Raw genomic sequence first — 23,340 nt, 5'->3', positions numbered from 1 at the left:
TGTTTTGATCGTATTTTTTTAATAATATATAAAAGTAAATATTAGCACATAAGATCTTGTGCAATTGTCAAAAAAAAAAATATCTTGTGCAATTTATTTTGATGACTATTTTCAAAACATTAAATTTTCATTAATAAATAATTAAAAATATTAGTGATCAAAATTGTGAGTTGACTACGTGCAGTAGTCAACCAGTGTCTTATAATTATAATTAGGGACATATGTATTATATTTATTTGTTAAAATCAATAAATTATTATTTGCATCCACTTGAATCGAGGGTATATGTGTCAAAACCATTTTTGTCTCTATATAATTCAACTTCTCTTCTCTCTTCTTGGTTACACACACACTTTCCACTTTGACTGTACTCAAATCACGCTTGCTCCCCTCCTCAACTACTTTCTATTTCTCTTTCTCATCCTCAAGCTTTCTCTCTCTTCAAACACTTCTCTTTGTAAGTTCATGTTTCCTTAGCTTTGTGTTCTTCTTTTTATTAAACACATGTTATGTTTTCTCTCTATGTTCTTAATTTGTATTGATTTTGTTTCTAAATTTCTGGTAAAACTTCTTATTCTTACTTTGGTTTGGATAAATATTTTTGCATCTAAATCTAATTTATTGCTTGAGATCTAGACCGAAAATCTTGTTCCCTTTGAAATTTTCAAAATTCTTTCATTTTTGATTCGGTTTCTAGTTTCTTAGCTCTTCAATTTTCATGAATGATTTTCTTCAAAATAATAACTTATTTTTTCTTTGTCACATGTTTTTCTTTCTGAAGTTCACATATATATTTTTTACCTTAATTAATATATAGCCTAGATTTGAAATGAACCCTAGGTAGTTTGTTTTCTACCATGCTTAGAAAGATTTTGTTTTGCAAAAAGTAGATTTTGTGAGAGAAAAAGATAGTTTTTAGTTATTATTTTCATTTTGGTATAATTTCATGAACTGATATAGAAGCTCTTTATCTATGGAAATTATTAGATCTCTGATATAAAAATTTGATTGCAGGATTATTATAGGTTTGTTTGGCTGAAAAGAGTAGTGGCTGTCTGTGGCTTAATCTTTGTGGATAAGGATAAAACAGCATGCGGTGGTGGTTCAGTCTTTCTATTGATGTATACAGAAAAGTTATTTCTTTGAATCTCTATTGCAAAGTGATTCTGTAACTTCAAAATTTCAACCTTTTAATCAGAAAAGAACCCCCTTTCAATTTTCTCATTTTTCTTATAAATTCACAAATGGGATCCAATTTCTTTGTTGTTGTTCCCTGTTATGTTCGCCAGATCAGCTGAAAAATCAGCTATACTAATTTGCTTTAACCCTTTGTTTTCATTTCTCTAATCTTTTTAGTTACCCTTTTCAAGGATTAGTTTTCGGGGTTTTTGTGTGTTGTTGAATTCATTTCAAGATCTGTTTTCAATTGGTTAAGAGAGTTTTAAGATTTTAGTGAATCAGTTTTTGTATTTGCAACATTTGGAACATTTTGGTTGTTCTATATTGAAGGGTTGGAAAGTAGTTATGGTGTGCCAAGCAGCTTGTCAAACCAGATTTCGGGCTTTGAAACATGAAAATGGAATGGCAGGGTGCGCAACCATTATAGTTAGAGTTATAGCATGCTTTCAACCTCTCAGAGAATGCCAGGTTTGTCAATCAATCATTGAAGAAAAATGGCCCTTCTTTGTTTTGTAATGTTTGATGTTTATGTTGTTCTCATCAAATTTGTTTTTTAATGTTTTTCAGGCTGAATATTTCCGTCAGTTACTCAAACCTGTAACGTAATTGTTTAGTTTTCGTTTGCTCTTTTTGGGTTAATCCGGTGGTTTTAGTTGTTTTAATCATTGTTGGTGTAAGAGAAACCAATAGTAAGAGATAGCTCTTCGTGTTTGAATCAGTTATTCTGAAGGTATATATATGTGTTGCATTTGTTAATTTCTTATTATTTCATTGAAATGCGTTGATCTATAACTTTATTTTCATTGTGTAGGTGATTGTTGTGATTGAATGAGAGAAAATTGTGGAACCTGGACACCCCAGGTTCAATTTAATTTGCAATCACCCAATTTGAGTTCTTTTTGTGCTCGCTTTGATATGGGGAAGCAAAATGCTGTTGCATCTGCAGCGATGAACCCGGGTGTCAATATAAATACGATTTCAAGGAATGAGGCAGTACCAACTTATGAATCCTCTGCACTACCTCATATGCAGTTGGGAAACTCTAATGAACCTCATGGTTGGTTTTATTGTTTGCCTCGATTTCGACAAGGTTTTACGTGTCCTCCAAACTTCACTTCTGAGGAAAAACTTCCTCCTCCTAGTCATTTGAAGGGTTTTAAGGAGGAAATTGCACCCAATGGGGAATTAGGATATCCTCAGAAGCAGTTCCTCGTCATTGATCAAACGGGTGATCAAACAACTCTCATTTATAGTTCAAGATTTGGGAGCCCTGTTGAGTGCCTCGGTTCCTGGGATTCAAAATTGCATGGTTGTAACAATTTTAATGGGAATAATGAACCTTCTTTAAGAAGAGACGTGAATCATGTGGTTGGACATGGATTTGGACCGACTTTTGATTATAAAGTTGATGAAAATGATAATCAAGGAACTGAGATTGAAAGCGAGATGCACGAAGACACAGAGGAGATCAATGCATTGCTTTACTCAGACAGCAATGCCGATGGTTATACTACCGAGGATGATGAAGTTACCAGCACTGGGCATTCACCCAGTACAATGACCACTCATGATAACCAGGAACCTTTCCGAATTGGAGGAATCGCCGAAGTAGTTGCTAGCTCCTCCCCTGGAAAAACAAAGAAACGTAAGCTATTCAATGTGGCTTATGATCATGATGATGTGCAGTTTATAGACACTGCAAATTCTCTAAAACAAAAGCGACACTTCGACCCCATGGGATATGATGACGATGCAGAATCCAGATGCTCTGGTAGCAATTGCGGTCGAAGGTCATGTGAAATGGGTTCCTTAACAGGCACTAAGAAGATGAGAAAGGAAAAGATTCATGATGTTCTAAGCATTTTGCAGTGCATAGTTCCTAATGGGAAGGACAAGGAACCAGTCCAGCTTCTTGATGAAGCCATACATTGCTTGAAATCTTTGAAACTCAAGGCTAGAGCTCTTGGTCTCAATGCCATGTAAATTGCGGAGAATCTCAAGATTCAAGCGATCTACATTATTACTTATTATTACTTATATGTTCATGTTTTTGCAGAATAAAAGCAGCTATGTTCAAATTTAATCAGAGGAAGCATTCTGCAATTTTTATTTGCATTGTGGTGTATGAAATCCAAATATTAGAGCCTGAAACTGTGAATTCTACAAACACCCTTTTGAGATCTTCCTCAGCTGTTTTTTTTTTATGCAACTTGTGTGTTAAGTGTGAAGAAAGAGGGAAAAGCATACTCACTATAGTCATTACTACTACTCAACAAATTATGGCACAGTAAAGGGAAAAAAATGAATGATTAAGTCCATAACTTAGGGGTTAGAGAAAGTAGCACTAACGGAATAGCGTGGGATATGAGCTGTTTTGAATGAGAAGACTAGTTGTTAAAAAAGGGTAATCCCTCAAAAAAACAAGAGTGCACGCCTCTTGGCTGTCATGGGACCCAACTTCACTACCTCTTTTTGTATCCTTGTCATGTTCAATCCTTTTGTGAGTTTACCTTTTTCCCTCATGTGTACAATTTTATCACTACCTAATGCTATTTAGCACACCACACCTTATTCCCCCCCTTTTGTGAGAAGAAGACTGAGACAGACAACTTTGTGTTGATGATGAGGGGGACCCTTTTCATTCACTTCATGGATATGGTTATTGGTGCAGTTATGTAACTCTGCCTTGTTTTGGAAAAGCACTTATTATTATTATTGTTTTGTTTAGTGTGTATGTATTGTAATTGCTGTATGGGCTACACTAGTACTCTTATGATATCTTTGTTGGATGTAATTTAATGTGGTTGGTGTTAGTGTTGTCTTTTTACTTATGTATTTATATCGCATGCACGCATTTATTACATGAGAAAATGATGTATGGTTAAATATTTTAGTTCCACATTTTAATATCTAGATGATTTTAATATTTATATTTGTGTGTATGAAAAGTACCATCTTGTGCTAGATGGATGGTGTGGTGATAACTGATAAAGACATAAAGGGACCACGTCGTTGAATTATTAGTGAGGAACAAATATATATGACATTTGTGTGTGCAGAGAGAGAGAGAGAGAGAAAGTCATGAAGCGTGGTTGTGGTGAGTAGTCAATAGTCACGGTAGGTAGGTATCAAAGAAAAGAAAGAATCTTGTACAGTGTGGTTTAATGAATTGAAACTCAATTCAGACTTTCTCTACAGTGCTTGTTGGTATATGTTTGCTTTATTCTCTTTTTTGTTAGACCTTTTATTCATTCTTTAATTTTATTTTTATTTCTTTTATACATTTGGTCAACTGAATTTTAGTTCACAAAATATATGAATAAAAATTTAAGTGTTTGAAAATTTTTATTCAGCATTTTTGTACTTTTCTTGTGCTATTTTTTAGTTTCTAGTAATAATCATTTCAAATGAATGAATAGATTTTAAGGTAATAAATATTCTTAATTTTATAAAAAATATAGTATATATTTATAAATCTATATTCTATTTTTTTTAATGGTAAATATATTATTATTAGTAACCGATCTCTGCACAAGACGAACATAGGTCGTGAAAAGCGGAACTACAAAACAAAAACGCCGTATATAAGCAGGACACCAATGAATAAAGTCAAAAACAGACATCACCTAATAAAGGTTCACTTCTAATCTCATTTTTAGAAGGATACTCACTAGCCTCCAAACAACCAAAAAAGACTATAAACCCGACCAATAAAGATGCTACCAGACTCTAACTCCCATTCTCGAATCAAAAGTAATCGGCCCATCAGGATCCAAAAAATAGCTCTGCGGGCCAAAAATTGATGGACAACGATAGAATGAAAACCTAGGCAGATAAGTCCCAGCTTGCAGTACGCCCCAAAAATAGTCAACATTGATGCGAAAGAGGTCAACTAGATACAAAGAAACTTGCAAATCTCAGCAGATTTGAGATTTAGAAACCATCAAAGACTCAAAGAAGAATCCTGTAAATCGCAACAGATTTGTAAGCGGTTAGAGATCCCGTATTAAAGAAAGTCAATCATACACGACATCAACCACACACCAGCGGAGCCAGATCCAACACCTCTACATCAGCACCTCACCACCACACCTCGCATCACCTCCATCTCAGATCCGTCGCAGCCACCACCACCCCATCTTGGATCCATCGCAACCACCACACCCGCTCATCACCTCCATCTCAGATCGGTCGCAATCACCACCACCAAGAATAACACGCACCATACAAACAAACTGTCGGGAAAAACACGACCACAAATCGAAAGAACACGACCACAAACCGCCAGCCACAAACTCTCTAGCGATTTATAATCTATAATCTATAAATATTAATAAGTCAGGACGATTTATCTTTTTCTCTCATCTAGATAACCTCCTGTTAGAGCATCTCCAATAAAAGTATCAAAGAGGGTTTTATGGGCTAATGATCCGTACCTTTTTTTTTTGTTGGAATTAATTTAATGTTAACAATAGGCATGCTCTCAAAAATACTGATTAAACATATAATCTTATAACCGAAGTGCAAAAGCTACAAACATATATGAGTAGGTATATATACACAGGATCTACGACATGTTGATTTGTCAAGGATTATAGGAATACATGAATGATGAACCGTGAAATAGAAGTAGAACAAACCAATTCTGAAACGTAAAGAGAGAGGCGGACGACAAGTATCCGTTGGCTTGTGGTTCTTCCTCAACGAGACTCCTTATGCCCTTAGCACACTTCAAATGGGGAGAAGAGGCGATATGCAGTGTGTCTGATATATTGAGGACCATAACCTATATATAATGTGATGACCTATTAGGGTTCCCAATATTTTCAAATGGGTCATCTTGACATTCACTCATATTGAACTCATATCAATTAATATATATATATATAAAGGCTAGTGCAGTGCAAATGCTCTTTATTGATAAATACCTAATATAATTATATAAAGATATTTAGCCACATGATATTATTGAAATATACTAAAATATTCAAACAATCTCCCACTTGGACTATATATCATAATAATTATATCATTATTCTTTGCGCGTCCGAATGATATTTATCTTTAAATTTCAACTGTACAACCTGATCCACCTCATACATCAATAATGAGATTATCGCGGCTGTCGTCACTGGCGTATAACGTGACGAAACCCCGACGATCACCACATCAATGTACTTGATGACATAGATCGATATGGATGAGTGACTTAGAAATTTCATGCAATGTGATCTTTAAATCATGTTTATTTCCAACTGGTCCAACCGAAGTCTTTAGTGAGATCAAACTGAAACTTGCAAATTTAATATTTACACAAAAGATACATAACCAATTATAACAATAATAACCTCAAAAATAAAATAATGATTGAATTAATGAAAAAAAAGTATCAAAATTAATTGGTGAGTGGAAATAATTAATCTACCTAAAGACTTGTCGGCAACAAAGATGAGAGAGATGAATAGTTGAGTTGTTGTTGAACATACATGAAATTTTATATTTAACCGTAGCTAATTCGTTACCGGAAATTATTTTATAATTGTTCCGGCTTGTATTTGTTTACCGGAAAACTTGTTTGAATATGCTGAAATTATTCTGGTTTAACCGTTAAATGTCCGGAACTCTTTTTTTTTTAACTTTTCATGTTTGTAACTTTAATTAAATGTAGAAGTGAAGTGAAATAATAAAAGGGGTAAATGTATTGTCAAAAAAAGAAAACTTTAATTAAATGTAGAAGTGAAATGAAATAATAAAAGGGGTAAAATGAGAATATTGGGTTAAATGTTGTGGTAGAAAAAAAAATTCCACTTGAATACTAAAAAGCACAAAATTTATAAGCCCAATAACACTTATCAAAACCTTCCCTTTAGATAATCACACAGGTTTTAACTTCTATCAAAAGAATGATATCAAATTATCCAAACACAACGGATTCTTAATTCAGCAAAACCAAACCAAAGTTGAATTTGACATCTTTAACTCCCTTTAGCTACTTCAAATGTCTTTCAATGGATTTTAAATCCTCCTGCCATCATGTCAAAGGAGTCATAAATTACAATTCAGCTCACAAAACATATTATAAAAAACCTCTAAAATGAGTCTAATAGACTATAATAATATGAACAAGACTTATGGCAAGTGTAAGAATATCGAACAACAGAATAAATGCTCAAAAAGAAACAATAGAATTCTCTAACAGTTAGTAATGCAATCTGTTAAGCTTATACAGTTGGATTATGAGTTTGTGACCTTCCTGATTGAATTGTTAAAAAAGACTAAAAAGTTGAAAAATATACATATACATGACAAATAGCACAATTCAGGCTGCATATAAAAAAGGTTCATCATTTGTAGCTGCCTTTGTTCCATCAGTTTGCAGCAACAAAGTTAAATCAAAATCTAAGCATGTCTATTTTTCATTGAGTGTTGAGATGTGAGAGTTGTTAAGACTAATCACAGTTTTAACTTTTACTACACAAAATCAGACTAAGAGTGTCTATTTTGGTGTTATACACAGTTCTTATTGTGCTTCCAATACATCTTACTGCAAATTAAGTACAGTGTCCATCTTACCCCATGCACAAGAAAGTATGTATTTCCAATAAGAAAAAAATGTAATTTTAAACTTTGTATAACACCAAAGTGCTTGCATTACATTGTGCCATTATATAGAAATCTAACTGTTCACAAAGTCATAAGCGAATGCAAAAAATGTAAGTTGACAATTTAAAAGAAAAAAATCTCACAAAAGTAACTTCTAACACTTTCCCCGAGTTATAACAAAGCATCCATGGCATAAAAATTGTTTCATCCTGCTTTCACTAAACTGATAATTAGGAGGAGTCGTTATCTTTCTCAATGAAGGCCTTGTAAATACCATTAAATCAACAACATCAGCAGCCACTTTAATGCAACCTTGCAAATTTATCTCTCTCAGTTGTGTGCAGTTTTCAACTACTTGCATCACTCCCTTCTCTGTGACATCTAAACAATTTCTCAAGTCAAGTTGCAGCAGCCCAAAACAACATTTTGAAATCATGTAGAGTGAACTGTCGTCAATTCCAGAACTTGTCAAGTTCAACACCTCCAACGTCAAAGCAAAGTTAATTCTAGGTGGCTTCAGTTCTGATAACCTCAAATGTCTAATTTTACAGCATCTCCTTAAAACTTGACCTATACCTTCTTCAGATATGCCAGTGCAAGAGTTCAAATCCAATCCAAGAGTTGTAAATTGGGGAATATAGAAGTAAAGGTATTGATGTTTTCATCCGTCAACCATGAGTTTCAAGCTAAATGGAGTGAATTTAATCGAGGGTAGACACCAAAATCCATCATAGAATCAGAATTCTCTACAATCTCACTCCCAATATTTAGCATTTTAATCTCACTAAGTAAAGGACATTTCGTAACGAGTGCAAACAAGGCTAATTTTGTGAGCATATTACAATGACTAAGGTTTATGGACACCAAATTACCCATAAACAAAGACAATTGTACAACATGTTGATCATTCAAAAAATCAGTTCGACGAAGATCCAAATGTTGTATATGTTGACACTTGGATAACAAAGAAAGGATTCCAGCATAACTATAGCCGGTGCAATATTGAAGGACAAGCCTTCTGAAAGGAATCGTCTTCCGTTGCAATAGAGGAAAGTAACTCATTTGAAATTTGCCAATACTACAAATCAAGACAAGTTAAGCCCTTCAAACTCACCGAGTCAATGAAGTGTGAATTGATGTTGTTCTGATTTCCATTGGGCGTAACGGAGAGAGATGTCAAAGATGGTCTCTCACGGATGGCAGAAGCAATGCCATCTTGAGTTAATAATGGACAGGTCATAAATAATCATTGACAATTTCTTCAAGAAACTCACAATTCTTAAACAAGTTGTTAAAAAGAAACAAGTCGTTTATTTTGGAATAATAACCATAATAGCAAGAGAGATTAATCTTGCCAAGTTTAGGAAGCTGCCATTAACATAGCTATTACCCCATCTTGAAGATTGTCAATACACAAGTTTTGCTGCAGATGAAATTCTTCGAGTAAAGGGAAACAATTGGAGATAAGAACAAAATGTTTGTTATTGAGATAATCAATGTTGGAACATGTGAGAGAGGTTAAAGTTGTAATCTTTTTTGACAAAACTCGTAACCCTTTTGCAGGGAATTTGTTAATGTTGGAGAGTTTAAGCGATTTGAGGTTAAATCGGAATTTTGAAATTTGGCAGATAAGTTCGTTAAGGTCACCTAGGATGATATATTATGTGATATGGATGGAGGTGAGGTTGGGGAACATGTATGTAGCATAGGGTTTGGATGTAAAAGAGCGTTGGGGTGCAGATAGTTAAAGAAGATCGAAGACGGTTGGTGATGGAGAGGAACTTTTTGGAAACAAGAGAAAGAGGTTTCCAGTGGCGGTGGTGGTTGTCGTCATAATTGTCGATGAGGAATTTGCAGATTGATTCCCAACCCAACAATCATCTGGTAAATGTAAAGTTGCTGTTGTTGCGATTACTTTATTTATTAGTTTCAGAAATTGGTTGTTATTGTTGTTGTGAAGAAAAGGAAAAAGAAGATTTGAGAGAATTTCTTGTTGTTCTCTTCCTTTTCATTGTGGAGAATTATCGCACAGGAAGGATTTGAGAAGGAGAAACAGAGAAAGGTATTTCAATGTTTAGGTTTGATTGATTGGCTGCGAAACAGAGAAAGGTATCTAAACTGCCAGAAATATTTATAATTTATAATTAATCTATGAGGAGGATTATATCGACTCCTCTTTAGCCTTCATTCATCTTGTGCTCGTATTTATACAAGAACATGTACCCATTTTTTTTCCTGGTCCCCTAAACCCTAAACCCTAACCAATTATTTGTTTTTATGCAATTGTATATTATTTCTTGCTGTTAATTTTTTATGCATAAAAAAAAAACAAGAGAGAGGAATTATTGTTTTCACAATTAATGATTATAATTAATCCATTCTCTTCTATTTAAAGTATGTTTTGATAATTTTTCAATACAATAAAAAAATAAGACTCACTTTGTGTTTTATGATCAATCAATCTTAGCCATTAACAAATATTAAAATCAAAGGTCATGATTTGGAGTAGCTTTTATAACTTACTCCTTGGAATCAATATAACTCTTCTATTAGTCAAAAAAATATTAAAATTAATCTACTAACTTTGTAAAAAAGTTAAATTAATCTACTAACTGAGTCAAAAAAAAAATATCTACTAACAATATATTAAAAAAAAGTAATTACTACTAAAAGCGTATTTCTATCATGTGCAAATTTGCACATATTAAAAAATTTAAAATACTCCCTCCGTTTATTTAAGTATTTTTAATTTCGGATTTAACGTTCCTATTTAACTGTCTTCTCAATATTTTAATAGTATTATTTATCAATTATACACATTGTCAATTACTCTTATATTAAAAGTGTGTGAAAAAAATAGGAATATTAAAATAATGGTATAGTAACAAGATAAGGTACAAAAATTTAATTGGTGTTACTATTCTAAAATAACACTTAAAAAAATAAAATAGGGGGTAGTAGTTTGTATTGAAACTTGTGCATTCTATTTTATATTAAATGTATAATTTTTTAATAAATAATTTTTTTTTGATAAAATGTTATTTTTAATTATTTTAACTTGTGCAGAATTGCATGTTAGACAAGCTCCTACTAAAATACTTAATCTATCCTCGTCAATTTTAATAATGTTTTAAATATTCTACTATTAAATGTAATTTTAACTCTAAAGATATAAAATATAACATATAACAACTTTTTTTATTAAAAAAAAAAAATCAAAGAAGATTCCAATGATCAAAGATTAGTTTGAAAAAAATAGGAACAAAAATGACGATGAAAAATACGCGTCGAAGTAGCAACCCAATCTAACATATAACGATATCTTTTACTACTAAAAGTACCTAAGTTTTCCTCATCAATTTTAATAATATTTCAAATATTCTATCTCTAAAATATGAAAAATAACATATAACAACTTTTTTTTGAAAAAAATACATCAAAGAAAATTATGCCAACAATCTAAGATTAATAGGGAAAAAAAAAAGATTAATATGTGGAACAGAAAAATAGGATAGAAGCCACACACACATCAAAGTAGGTGACAAGCATATTATATGCCTATTTTTCTTCTAATCTTAATCGAGTTGGTATCAGAATCTGCATCAGTGATGAATATGGAATTTATGTGATGGCTAAATATGATCAATACTCACCTATTTGTGATATTCAGATCAGCGAGGCTCTTGGTTTACTATCGACACTCAAGTGGGTCTATGAATTGAATCTAGGTCTGTGGATTTTTAGATGGACTCTAAATTAGTGGTGGACACCTTCCATTCGAATAAAGATGATGTTTTCGAGTTCGGTGAAATTATTTTTCATTGTAGAAGACTTTTCTCTCTTTTTTACAATAATTCCAATGTTGAGTTCATTAGGCGACAAACAATTGAGGATACTCATAGGCTATCTAAAGCGGCCAGTAGCCAGTCCCCGAATATTGGTTAACATGCCAAATTTATTAATTAATGAAATGCTATAAATATGTTTTCTTAAAAAAATAAAAAAGTATTTTGGACTAGTTTACTATCTTTTTGTTTTATTTCTACCTAATAGGTGGGGATAGGACCAAGTGAAGGAAATTGGATGAAAAGTGATGATTATTAGGGCAATTAAGGCAATTTGATCAGGCATAAACTTTATTTCGACAGTTTTTCTTTTGTAATTTGATTAGCCAGACTTTATGTGATCATTGGAGCCTCTTGTACTATATATAGGACTCGAATTTCTGATCATAGGGAGGCTCTTGACTTGTAACAATATATTTCTATCTTTCAATAAAATAGTTTCTTAGTTTTATAATTTTTTAATGATTGAAGAAAAAAAATCATTTCAAAAAACACTCATTTAACTAATAATTTAAAAAGTTAATGTACTGGAACATTCGAAGAATGTACCTTAGAAATTCTTTTAAAATAATAATTCTTTTGGTGGATCACAACAAGATTTTGATTATGAAGTGCAATGTGCAAAAGTTTCAATACGGTGGAGGGAAGTTCAAGGGTCGACGAATATTGACTTTTAATATTGGGAAAAAACAATACAGAGAGAGTAAGAATACAATTAGAATATGAGAGTTGTCCCAAATTAGTTGGACAAATATCATTTCTCATCGAATAAGCCTAAAGACAGAACAAAAACTAAAAGAGCAATTTAGCTAAATTATTTCTTTATCATTTGTACTATAAATAATAATAAATCTATCACATTTAAAAACGATGAAGAGAAATTGAGATCATAAGCATTTCATTTCAAAAAAAATATGCTGCCACTTTCTCCCCATATTTATAGGTTTACATGCAAAATTAAGTTAAGATATATTCTGTCATCCTCTACACTTCTCTCATATGCAGTGGAAGAATTAGTGTTACGTTCTGTACTTCTCTATGAAGCCAGAAAGGGAAATATCTTCCTTTACAATGGAATCTACATTGTACAAACCCAGATGGTTATATGTTAACTTCTATATATACATGGGACTGATCGTGAATCAGACCCATCAATCATATCACATTCGCTTCAAAAAACTTACCAATTTTCTGTATCTCAAAAGACTTCCACGATTTTTCCTTCTTAAACTTCCTTGCATCAATGAGAAGAATGCAAAAATTGAAAAGAAAGTAGTCTTCTTTGTTTATATCATCGCAACAGCTGCTTACCTATACCAATCAGGAGAAAGCCCACCCCTCTTGGCTATTTCTCTATTTTGTACCTCTCCCATCCTAATTTCTCAAAACTTACAGGCATAAATGCTACATTTTTCAATAACAAAATTCTATTTTTCATTCCTGAAGTAGTGTATGCCACTTTATATCTCAGCAAGGTTTATGCATGTATATAATTCGTTGAATAGTGATATTTGGTCGTATTTGTAGGTGTACTCGTTGTTGAGGGTCCTGGTGGTTTGATCTTTGCTGGTTTTGTAGCTACAGACCTGTTTTTATTGACCGGGGTGGCTTGGTGTTCTGGTGTATTGAGGATAATTTTTGTGTTAACTCCTGTCTGGTTTGGTGATCGGTGCTTTTGTTTGTCTCTCTGTTGGCAGATTTTGGGTCACTTTTTATTGATTTTGATTTCTTTGAAACTGGTGTGTTATGGGAATGCCTATGTTCCCTCTGTTAGTGTTTTTTCGATTGGGTGTGTTTTGTTCGTTGTTTCTTTTGGTCCTTTCCCTGAGCTAGCAGGTGTTTAGTGTTTGTAACCTTTAAACCTTTGTACCTCTTGTTTAATAAATTTGATAATTCGGAAAAGAAAAAAGTGATATTTTTCTGCAAGGTAGATGAAAGTCACGGAGGGGAGGTTGCCTCATTCTGAAGTTACAACGGATGCATAAAAGGGACCACTAGCAAAAACGAAACCCTAGACCTTCAGTGCAGTTTGATCCTACTGGAGCTAGCCTCATTAGTAGATTGCATAATGCTAGTTATGACAGGTAGATGAGAAAACCTCAAAATCATGGATAATATAGAGAGCATTACAAGCTGATGCAAATACCCCCAAGTTCTAAGAAAAGTGAAAGTGAATATGATATAATCCAATCGAATAAAGAGTGGTACTTTGAATTTCTAAATATCTCATAGTCACATGAAAGAACAAGAATTCAATTTTTAAATAAATAAAATCCAAATCCCCCACACTACCAAAAAAAATAATCCAAACCCTCCGAGTGCATTTCCTTATCAGTACCACTTGAGCAGACCCAAGTGGCTGGTGAAGGGATGGAGGAAGTGATAATGTGTAAATTGAAAATCGATAATATGCAACTCACTCAAGACAATATATGTAAAGACCATAGAGAGTTAGACACAAAACATACCTTAAATTACATGTTCGAATTCTACGAAACTCTGCTGCAACTTTATAGATACTTGTTTATTTCCAGCCCTCTGCAATATTGCACCAATGATTTAGACATGAAATATAAGTAAAACTTAACTTAAGAAGTGCATGGGAATTGAAAGGACAATTGACCTTTTGACTCCTATACAATGAAACTTCTGATGTGCAGGATTGCAGTGACAGACTCCTGAATGAGCCTAAATCAACTAAATCCCCCTCTTCAAAAATAAACATAGACATCAGTGCCATGATTACAGAGATACACCCCTTTGCTAACACATCATAACCATTGTAAAAACTTAAAGATAGCAAGCCTGAAAAGTGCACAAGCATTGACTTGGAAACTTTGTAATTTGATTGCTGATTCATCATATCATATAATGAAGTCTGAATGGGTAAACAAAATTTAAGTTGTTGAAAAGGTTTGATGATGCTGATCAAGAAATCATAATCATCCAGCACAGAGGAATTTCTCATGGTTTTCAGACAAACTGAATCACCACTGTTGCTTATACATTTAATTGGTTTTAACAGCAAAACACTCATTAACTTCAATATGGATGCAAGAAGAGAAATATCTTCAGCACTAGTATTTTGCTTTACATACAGTACATCTCCAGCTGCATCTTGAGAGAAAGTTTGATTAATTATGTACTCTAAGATTGAGGCAGCCTTACCGCGGCGTGAATCAGCAAATATGTACTGCCTTGCTTTCATGTATTCGATGTACTCGGCCAAAAGATCAGCTTTTGTTTTGGATGAGATTTTGCACTGATAAGAGTCCAATGAATTATTTGGTTGTGATAAAACTTGATTCAATTTGTTACTTGTTCTTTCCTGGATATAAGATTCAAAAGTTGGATGACATCTCTCATACAGAGATCTGTTATAGGCAGAATTCAATTCAATGTTAAAACTATCCATTTGCAAGCTAGACACAGATTTTTGAAATGCCATTAAGTATAAAGCCAAAATCTGGAGCCAAATTATCTGAAGATAAGCCAGACCCAATGGCTTCAGAAACCAATGAAAGCACATGTGCCTGGAACATCTTTGGTGCAGAATACACGACAGGGTCAAGCAGCAATGTCATGGCAGGTCCAAGCCCAAGTTTAGGAAATGTAACATCTTCATCACAATGTAAACATAATCTGCTGATGAAATTCTCAAATGCTTTCTCATTAGAAACCGACAGAATAAAATGTGCAGATATCACCTCCAGGACACAGACAATATCATCATCGGTGGATCGGCACACAAATAACTTTTCACAGTTGGAAGATATTGTATCAGCCCTCAGAAGATACCTTCTCGATGATTGATGTGTTAAAAGTTCATCAGCAAATACCTTGAATAACATTTTCAAGTTTAGATGAATAAATACAACTCAGTAAGAATCCTATTCACATTTCTACAAGGAAAATCATATAAAATAACATAAAACTAAGCATACTTACAAATCTCAGAATATCATGTCACTCAATTAACAAAAAAAAAACAGATAAGTCGTTAACAATCACTAACACCAGTATCACATAGATGTCCAGTCAAACTGAACAAAAAAATTCAGGAGCAGATGAAATAAAACTAACTTCTAGATGAAGCGGAAAGTACCACCACAAAAACTCACACAACTCCAGGTGGCGTCCAACCTAGCAATCTCAGCATAGTCGTTACGGGGACCATAATTACTTACTCGTATTTAATGTACTACTTGTTAACAAAAGAGGAATACAAAGAGATGAGACAAATGGAGGCTAGGGTTTCCTAACATTCACATTGATATTAAGTTAATAAAATAGAGTTACAAGGGATTATATAGCAAACCTAATGGGTCCAATAGCAAGCCCAATAACTTATTATCTAACACCTGCCCTCAAACTCACGATGCATTAACAAGAAGCATTGTGAGTTTGTCAAACAAAACAAAATACGAAAAACATACTAAATAATATAAACTCAACATTTTATCTTAATACTACCCCTCAAGCTAAAGCTTACTAAGCTTTTAAGCTTGTTACAAGTTAACCCTGAAAATAAATCAACCAACTATTAGCGTAACCAACCGAGCTAATAACTAACCAATTGAGAGAAGCAACCAAAGTGAGCAATCTTCCGAGAGAGAAGTAGCCTCCAAAGAGAGAAACCATCAGATAGAAGAACCAATCTCAAACCAATTCAACATCCAATTCATTCCAAGCTTACCAAACCCAAACCATTCAAACAAAACCAATTCAATTCAAACCAACAGAGAGAAGAATCAAACCAATACTGAGAGAATAATCAATCGGGGGAGAAGCGGCCAATCAAAAGAATCAATCAAGGGAGAGTAGACCAATCAAACAAAAGAACCAATAGGGAGAAGTGCAATGCAATCAGGAGAGAAGTGCAATAGGGAGAAGTGTCATCAATCAAAAGAACCAATAGAGAGAGAAGTGCAATCAGAAGAAACAATAGAGGGAGAAGTGCAATGCAATCAGAAGAAACCAAATTGAAACCAAATTGTGAGCACTTAACTCACCAAATGTGAGCACTCGACTCACCAAACAACCAAATTTGTAGTAGACGATCAATAAGAAGAATCAACAGAAAGAAGCAAGCAATCAATCAGAAGAAATCAGCATGGAGAAACAATCAGACTGAAGAGAGACGGAGCAAAACCAAACCGAAGAGTCAACATCAGAGAGAAACAACCATTCAGAAGAATCAATAGAGAGAGGACAATCAATCAGAAGAAACCAAAGAGAGGAAGACAATCAAAGAAGAGAAACAAACATACCAACAAAGAGAGGATCAACCAAAGAAGAGACAATTAAAGAGAAGAATTGAGACCAAAAAATTCAAATTTATCTTTAATGAGAACTTTTCACAAACACCTTGTGAGCACTATCTTAACTCACCAACTAAAATCAAACCAAACGAAGTCACACAAAACCAATTGAACAACCACCAACTAAACCAAAAAAATTCACCAATAGAAGTAAAAAGCCAAACATACCAAGACATAACGAAACACCAATAAAATTCCAATACAGAGACACAAAACAAAGCAACCATACCCTAAAGAAATTGAAACTCACCCAACCTCCAGCAATTCCATGAAGAAGCAAAGTCATCAACTTAGATAAACAAGCAGCAACTCCCACACAAACAACAAACCCAAAACAAACTCAACATTCCAACGAGCTTTCAAATGTCAAACGATTTTGCCAAATTAATCTATCTTGCAAATTGCTTTTACCGAAAAGCAAGAAAAAGAATAATCCTCCACTGAACAAATAATAATATGGAGCCCATAAACCAATCAAACAATAGTTAGCTATTAAACTTCCAAATTGACTTCAATTGCATAAACCACCCAAACTTAACTCAAAATCCACAACTCGGACAGGATTTTGTTCCCAAACATTTGGGAATTCTGACAGCGGAAGCAACAAATGATTCAAGGAGGATCGAACCATGCTCTCGATACCATATTAACAAAAGAGGAATACAAAGAGATGAGACAAAGGGAGGCTAGGGTTTCCTAACATTCACATTGATATTAAGTTAATAAAATAGAGTTACCAGGGATTATATAGCAAACCTAATGGGTCCAATCCCAATAACTTATTATCTAACACTACTAAAAGAAACCTAAGGCTCTGTTTAGAAAAAATAGCGGATAGCTGATAAGCTAGCTTATAGTGCATGAGCTTACGACGAATAAACTAGCCGATTGAATTTATAGTGTTTGGTAAAATTTGTGGTTGAACTAGCTTATAGATGGGGAATGAAATAAAAACTACATGTTTAATTAATATATTTAATTTTAAGCCACTGGGTTTGGTCTAGTGGTGAGGGGTTTGGGTAGTACTCTATAGGTCCTGGGTTCAACCCCCAGCTCATCGTAAACCAAAAAAAAAAATTAATATATTAATTTTTTTTTTCAAATAAGATGACAAGGGTACAATTGAAAGAAAGCATAATAAGCCATAAGCTATAAGCCTGTGAGAAAAAAAGTTATCAAACAGGTCTTTTTTTTTTTAAAATGACTTTATAAGCAATAAGTCATAAACTATAAGCCATAAGCTTAAATTTTGGCATTGCCAAACAGAGCCTAACTGAATACTACACGCTAACGTTTTGCAAACAATAACATTAACAAAATAAATTACTATTAAGCAATAAAGCTGAAAGCACAAGAAATAATCATAATCATAACGATGGAAACAAAAAGAAAAAGAGATAATAATAATAATAATAATAAAATAAGGGTAAATAGATTTTTACCCCTGCAAAATAAACGAGTTTTGCTTTGCCTCGCAAATCTTTTTTTTTTCGATTATCCTATGTAATGTGAAAATTTTCTGGTTTACCCCTCATGGACAATAATGGCCTAAGATTACACAAAAATGATGACGTAGCAAACCAAAACTCACTAACATTACATGGGGCAAACAGATGGAATCTTAAGTCAACATATTTTCATGAGGGGTTACACAATCAAAAAAATAAATTGCAGGGTAAACCAAAGCTCGCCTGAAGGAAGGGGGGGGGGGGTTTAAAAACCTATTTATCCTAGTCCTAATAATAATAATAAAACTACCTCAAGCATGACACAAAGAAAAGGACGACATCAATCAGATAGTTCGATGTGAACATCAGAGAGAAAGTTGTGAAAGTTCAAGACAGTGGTTCCGGTGACGGAGATAAAGGAGTTGAGGATGCGAAGAATGCGGTGGATTTTATTGATGAGAACTGCCTGGTCGGAATAGGGAAGTGTGAGAACAACTAGAGAGCAACGAAGAATGAGAGAAAGATGTTGAACAAGTGGCCAAAGCCTTGAATCCGAAGACGGAAGGGGCCTAGTTTCGGGCTCATGGTTGTGAAGAGGGAGAAGAGAGAAGAATTCAAGGAACTTGGTGTAGAGTTGGTCGAATAGGGCTTGACAGAGAGCGATTGTGTCTTTCAGAATTGGATCTTCAGCGGTGGTGGTTGTTGTTGTTGCGGTGGAGAGTGAGTGGTATAATTTTTTAATGTCCTCCATTAGGGTTGGTGCGTCGGATTGAGAGGCTTCAAGCCTTTTAATATTTAAAATAGAGACTAAAAATATTGATGGAAAAAATTTCATGACTAAAAAAGTGTGGAAAAAAATTTCAAGGACTAAAATGAAAATTATGGAAAACTATATGGACCAAAAACATAGTTAACCCATTTTTTTTATTAATAATATGAGCTATACGAATAAACTTATGCATGGTGCATAAACAAATCTCCACCATCAAATTGAATCTAACAAATCTCCAAACGCACCATTTCTCACCCCCAAATCAACAACAGCAACCCCTGAACGTCATCAGATTGTTTCGTAGTTAGTTTTAAACTAAAATCATGCCAAAACCATTTTTGCTGTGGAATGGTTTCACATTAGATGTACTTAATCATGCCAAAACCATTTTTGTTGTGGAATGGTTTCAGAGGGTTGTAATCCAAAACCATTTTGTTGTGGAATGGTTTTGTGTGTTATTTATGCATGGTGCATAAGAAATTCGCTTATGCACCATAACCACTCCCGTGAAAGACGATGAAGAATAATGATGCCATGATGCCAACTAAGTTGAGATGTCTGTCTCTACCTTGATTTTTAAATGCTCTTAATTTATTAAAAAAAATCACTATGGATTGTAATATTTAAAATTTGAGCGATTAATACATATTTTTTTTAGGTTTAGCTAACAAAATTTTATTTTTAAAAACTGGTTTGTAATTTATTTTATTTAGGTAACAAAGTTTTCCTCTTTTATGTTTGATGTAAAGTTTTCTCTTTTATTAGATTCAAGGGAATGAGACAGGAAATATAAAGGCAATTAATTATTATAAAGAAAAACATTGAAGTCTCTTATGTTGTGAACAATGTAATGGGTTAAGTCATGATGGTAGTGCAGTCTCATTTTTGAGATAGTTGTTATCGGTGAGTTTATTTTTGGTGTCAAATATGGACTCATATCTCACCAGTTGATTGAAATTCTGGTGTTTATGTATTGATGAAATGGATGTACATGTAAACAATCAAAAAAATTGACCATTAACTTAAAACCACACATTGCAACCATAACATGTAAACAATCATCTAGAAGCAATTACCTTCATACAGTAAACTATGAAGCAGCACACAACACATAAGCTGCAAAGAGGTACAAAGTATTATTTGCTCAATCTATATCATTTAACTGAACTCAATTACTCACACAACTTTTTATCTTTTCAAGATTAATTAGAACTTAGAAGCCTCAATCTGAAGATGGAAAAGTGAATGCCTACCAAAAAATTGGCGGAACAGATGAAATAATCAAAACATAGAGTACTTATTTCACAAATATGAATTACATGATACCCTTCAGTTCAACAAGTAAAATATGCATCCCAATTATTAACTTGCCACTAACCTCAAGAAACAGATATTAGATCCCTAAATTTCTTTAATCTCTTATTTTTGGCAACTGAAATCCAGTCCACATTTTGGCAACTGACAGAAGCATCAATTAAGGCCTGAAATCAAAATTAAGCATGTTACGAAGTTAGGTTAAGAGAAAAGCCATAAATAAATATTTCACTCTTTAACAAAAACCAGGAAACTATAATACTGATGCAGCAAAAGTTAAATCTACCTCCACCCACCTCTGGAACTGAGAAGTAGGAATCTGAAAGACATGTATATTTCCCGACTAACGCTATACGAACCTGTGATTTTCACGAAATTAAAATATAACTATTTCAAGTAATCAAGGATAATGATATGATTAAAATTTGCTTTTGACTACTCACTGGTTCGTGAAGTAAATCACAAGCTTCAGCTCTATAAGTCCATTCTTCTAAATCAGGCTCTTGAGCCATACTGTATATACAATAAACAACCACTTAAGTCATTTAACATAATATACCATTCTAGCATCAGTTGCAAGGATGAATGGTTCATCTATTGCATCCAAACCAGTGTGTATCAAGCGAGAAAAATGAGATTACATAACAACAGATTCCCCTTTATGATTCATTGCAACTGATGAAATTAATATTCACAAGTGTGAAAGAAGATTGAAGGCGTGAAATAAGATTGTTCTTCGGAAACATTACAGTGTGTATCAATTAACAATCAGGAAACTTTGACTGATTCCTCTTTTATTAATGGTAAATAGTTAATTCTGTTAAAGTTGCCGCATGTGGAATGTATTTCTTCAAATGGAACTTTAAAAAACTCCAAAGAAACATACATGTTCAACTCTAAACGCTAGACAAACATGATCCAATCAAACTGTACTGTGCACAAACAAACAAACAAGCGCAATAACTAGTGATTTGAACACCTGTAAGGCCAAACATAAAATAACCAAGTCTCAAATCTTAAACATAAGCTACTCAAAGTCTCATATCTAAAACATAAAACAGAGCAATAAGGAAGCAAACCAGAGCAAAATAACCATTTATTTGAACATGTGTAAAGCTCAATTAATCTTAAATATAAAAAGCACTAATAACTCTATTAGAACTTACACCAACCAGAGTAGTAGTATGCGTAAACACAAACCTTTCAGTCGCATCAACTGGACCCTCAACTCCTCTATTTCAGCTTCTACGGAAGAATGCATTTGTTCACAAGCAAAACTAACTTTATTAGTGCTTTTACTCTCAACTCTAGACTATTTCATCTAAAATATTTTTAAGCATTTCAGCTCGAGTGAAAGCTTTACATTCAGACTCTCTTAACAAAAAACAATCAGACTCTCTTAACAAAAAACAATAAATAATAAACATGATGTGAAAAACCAAAATAGAAAAGTAAAACAATGCAGAAGCAGAAAACAAATTAATAAGGGGACAATGTAAGTAAGAATTGAGGTACCATATTGACAAGTTAACTTCAAGAAATAATGGTAATTCCTCCATGATGCATAAAAGCTTTGTTAGTAGTATGGTTAGTCCTAATTATGTTTCTAGTTGCATCATAAACAAAACCAAACCTCTTATGAACAGCTTCATCCTCTACACCATAATGATTTATCTAGTATATATGGCTGATGCATCCAGTTTAGTGTTATTAATTTCTATTTACACAAGTTAGTGTGTGAATGTAAATTTAAATTATAATCATAATTCAATTTAGATTTCTATTAACATCTACCACTAGTTTAAGTTTGACATAGAAAGTCATCATGAAATTGTTAATTTGAAAACTCACTGAGGTATTGAATAACATTGAATTTGAGGAATAAAATTTACTAGCAACAAATTTCAAAACTCAAGCAAAACAACCTGATAAAAAATCCAAATTCCAAACTTGGTGCAAAAAAAAATCCAAATTCAATTCAACTGATAAGAAATTCCAAATTTCAAACAAATTCCAAACGCATTGCATATGAAGTTATACCATGACATGCAAACAATTGAACCTATGTCAAGGGAAAGGGGAAATTGGATTGAAACCTAATAGAAGAAGTAAAATTAGCGCAAAAAGAAGGAACAAATCAGAAAGCAGTAAAATTTGAGTAAAATTAGGGCACAAAAATGCAAAATCAGAAAACAAATCATGCATCTGCAAGGTGAACATTGAAAATTTATTATAGAACAACTCAACGAGTCTGTGAATCTTTGTGATGGCGAGGTGAAATTCGAACGACGAAAACGGTGGATCTGAAACGTTGGCCTCGATTGATGCGGCGGAGGAGGGAATTTCCGAGACGATGGAAGCGATAGATTTCATCGATATTTTTCGGCACGGAAAAGTGAAATATTGGGGAGATGAAAATTTGGGGAAATCGGGAAAGAGAGAGTGAAAAGAATAATTGCTCGGATTGATATGCAAAATATAAATATGAATAGTAGTACAACACAGAATAGTATTCAATCTATTGAACAAATTTTGCGTAAGATGTTTGGTGGACAAAAAGTTATTTTGGTATTTTAGACAAGTTATGCTGACGACAAAAAGTTGTTCCGTGGTTTTGTGGGTGAGAAGAATTTCAGTTTTTGTCGTGTCCTTGGCCCCAGTTTGTCCAATATCGGGAACAGATTTAAAATCAAACACAGTGCAACAAAAGTTGTCATGTCCAGTTGCTTATTTTTTAGCAGATCAAACGCACTTAATGAGGGAAAAGCAAAACAAATCGCGCGTGTCACTTGTTATGGGAAAACTCATATTATATTTTAACCGTGGCAAATGGAGTTCTTTACCCACGGTCTATATAA

At 33.5% G+C, this 23,340-nt stretch overlaps 1 protein-coding gene and 2 pseudogenes across 1 annotated transcript; 1 reads left to right on the top strand and 2 right to left on the bottom strand.

Moving 5' to 3' along the window:
• The first annotated feature begins 313 nt into the window (after positions 1-313).
• On the top strand, positions 314-3,992 carry LOC123920090 (transcription factor bHLH145-like). Its single transcript, XM_045972223.1, has 5 exons — positions 314-457; positions 1,015-1,647; positions 1,747-1,909; positions 1,991-3,158; positions 3,236-3,992. Exons 4-5 carry the CDS (start codon positions 2,008-2,010, stop codon positions 3,468-3,470), a joined length of 1,386 nt encoding a protein of 461 aa, XP_045828179.1. The 5' UTR covers positions 314-457; positions 1,015-1,647; positions 1,747-1,909; positions 1,991-2,007; the 3' UTR covers positions 3,471-3,992.
• A 2,911-nt stretch (positions 3,993-6,903) lies between these two features.
• On the bottom strand, positions 6,904-10,174 carry LOC123920088 (annotated as a pseudogene).
• Positions 10,175-12,500: 2,326 nt separating this feature from the next.
• Positions 12,501-22,958, bottom strand: LOC123920089 (annotated as a pseudogene).
• Positions 22,959-23,340: the final 382 nt, after the last annotated feature.

Source organism: Trifolium pratense, linkage group LG4 (assembly GCF_020283565.1).
Source record: "Trifolium pratense cultivar HEN17-A07 linkage group LG4, ARS_RC_1.1, whole genome shotgun sequence".
Taxonomy (NCBI): domain Eukaryota; kingdom Viridiplantae; phylum Streptophyta; class Magnoliopsida; order Fabales; family Fabaceae; genus Trifolium; species Trifolium pratense.
The sequence above is the reverse complement of the archived record's forward strand: the minus strand, read 5'-3'. Positions and strand labels throughout refer to the sequence as shown.

Excerpts from the sequence above, each read along its gene's own strand:
- LOC123920090 (XM_045972223.1), top strand. The coding sequence starts at position 2,008 with ATGAGAGAAAATTGTGGAACCTGGACACCCCAGGTTCAATTTAATTTG. Across the intron at positions 3,159-3,235 it reads GCTCTTGGTCTCAATGCCAT|AATAAAAGCAGCTATGTTCA; the intron begins GTAAATTGCGGA and ends ATGTTTTTGCAG.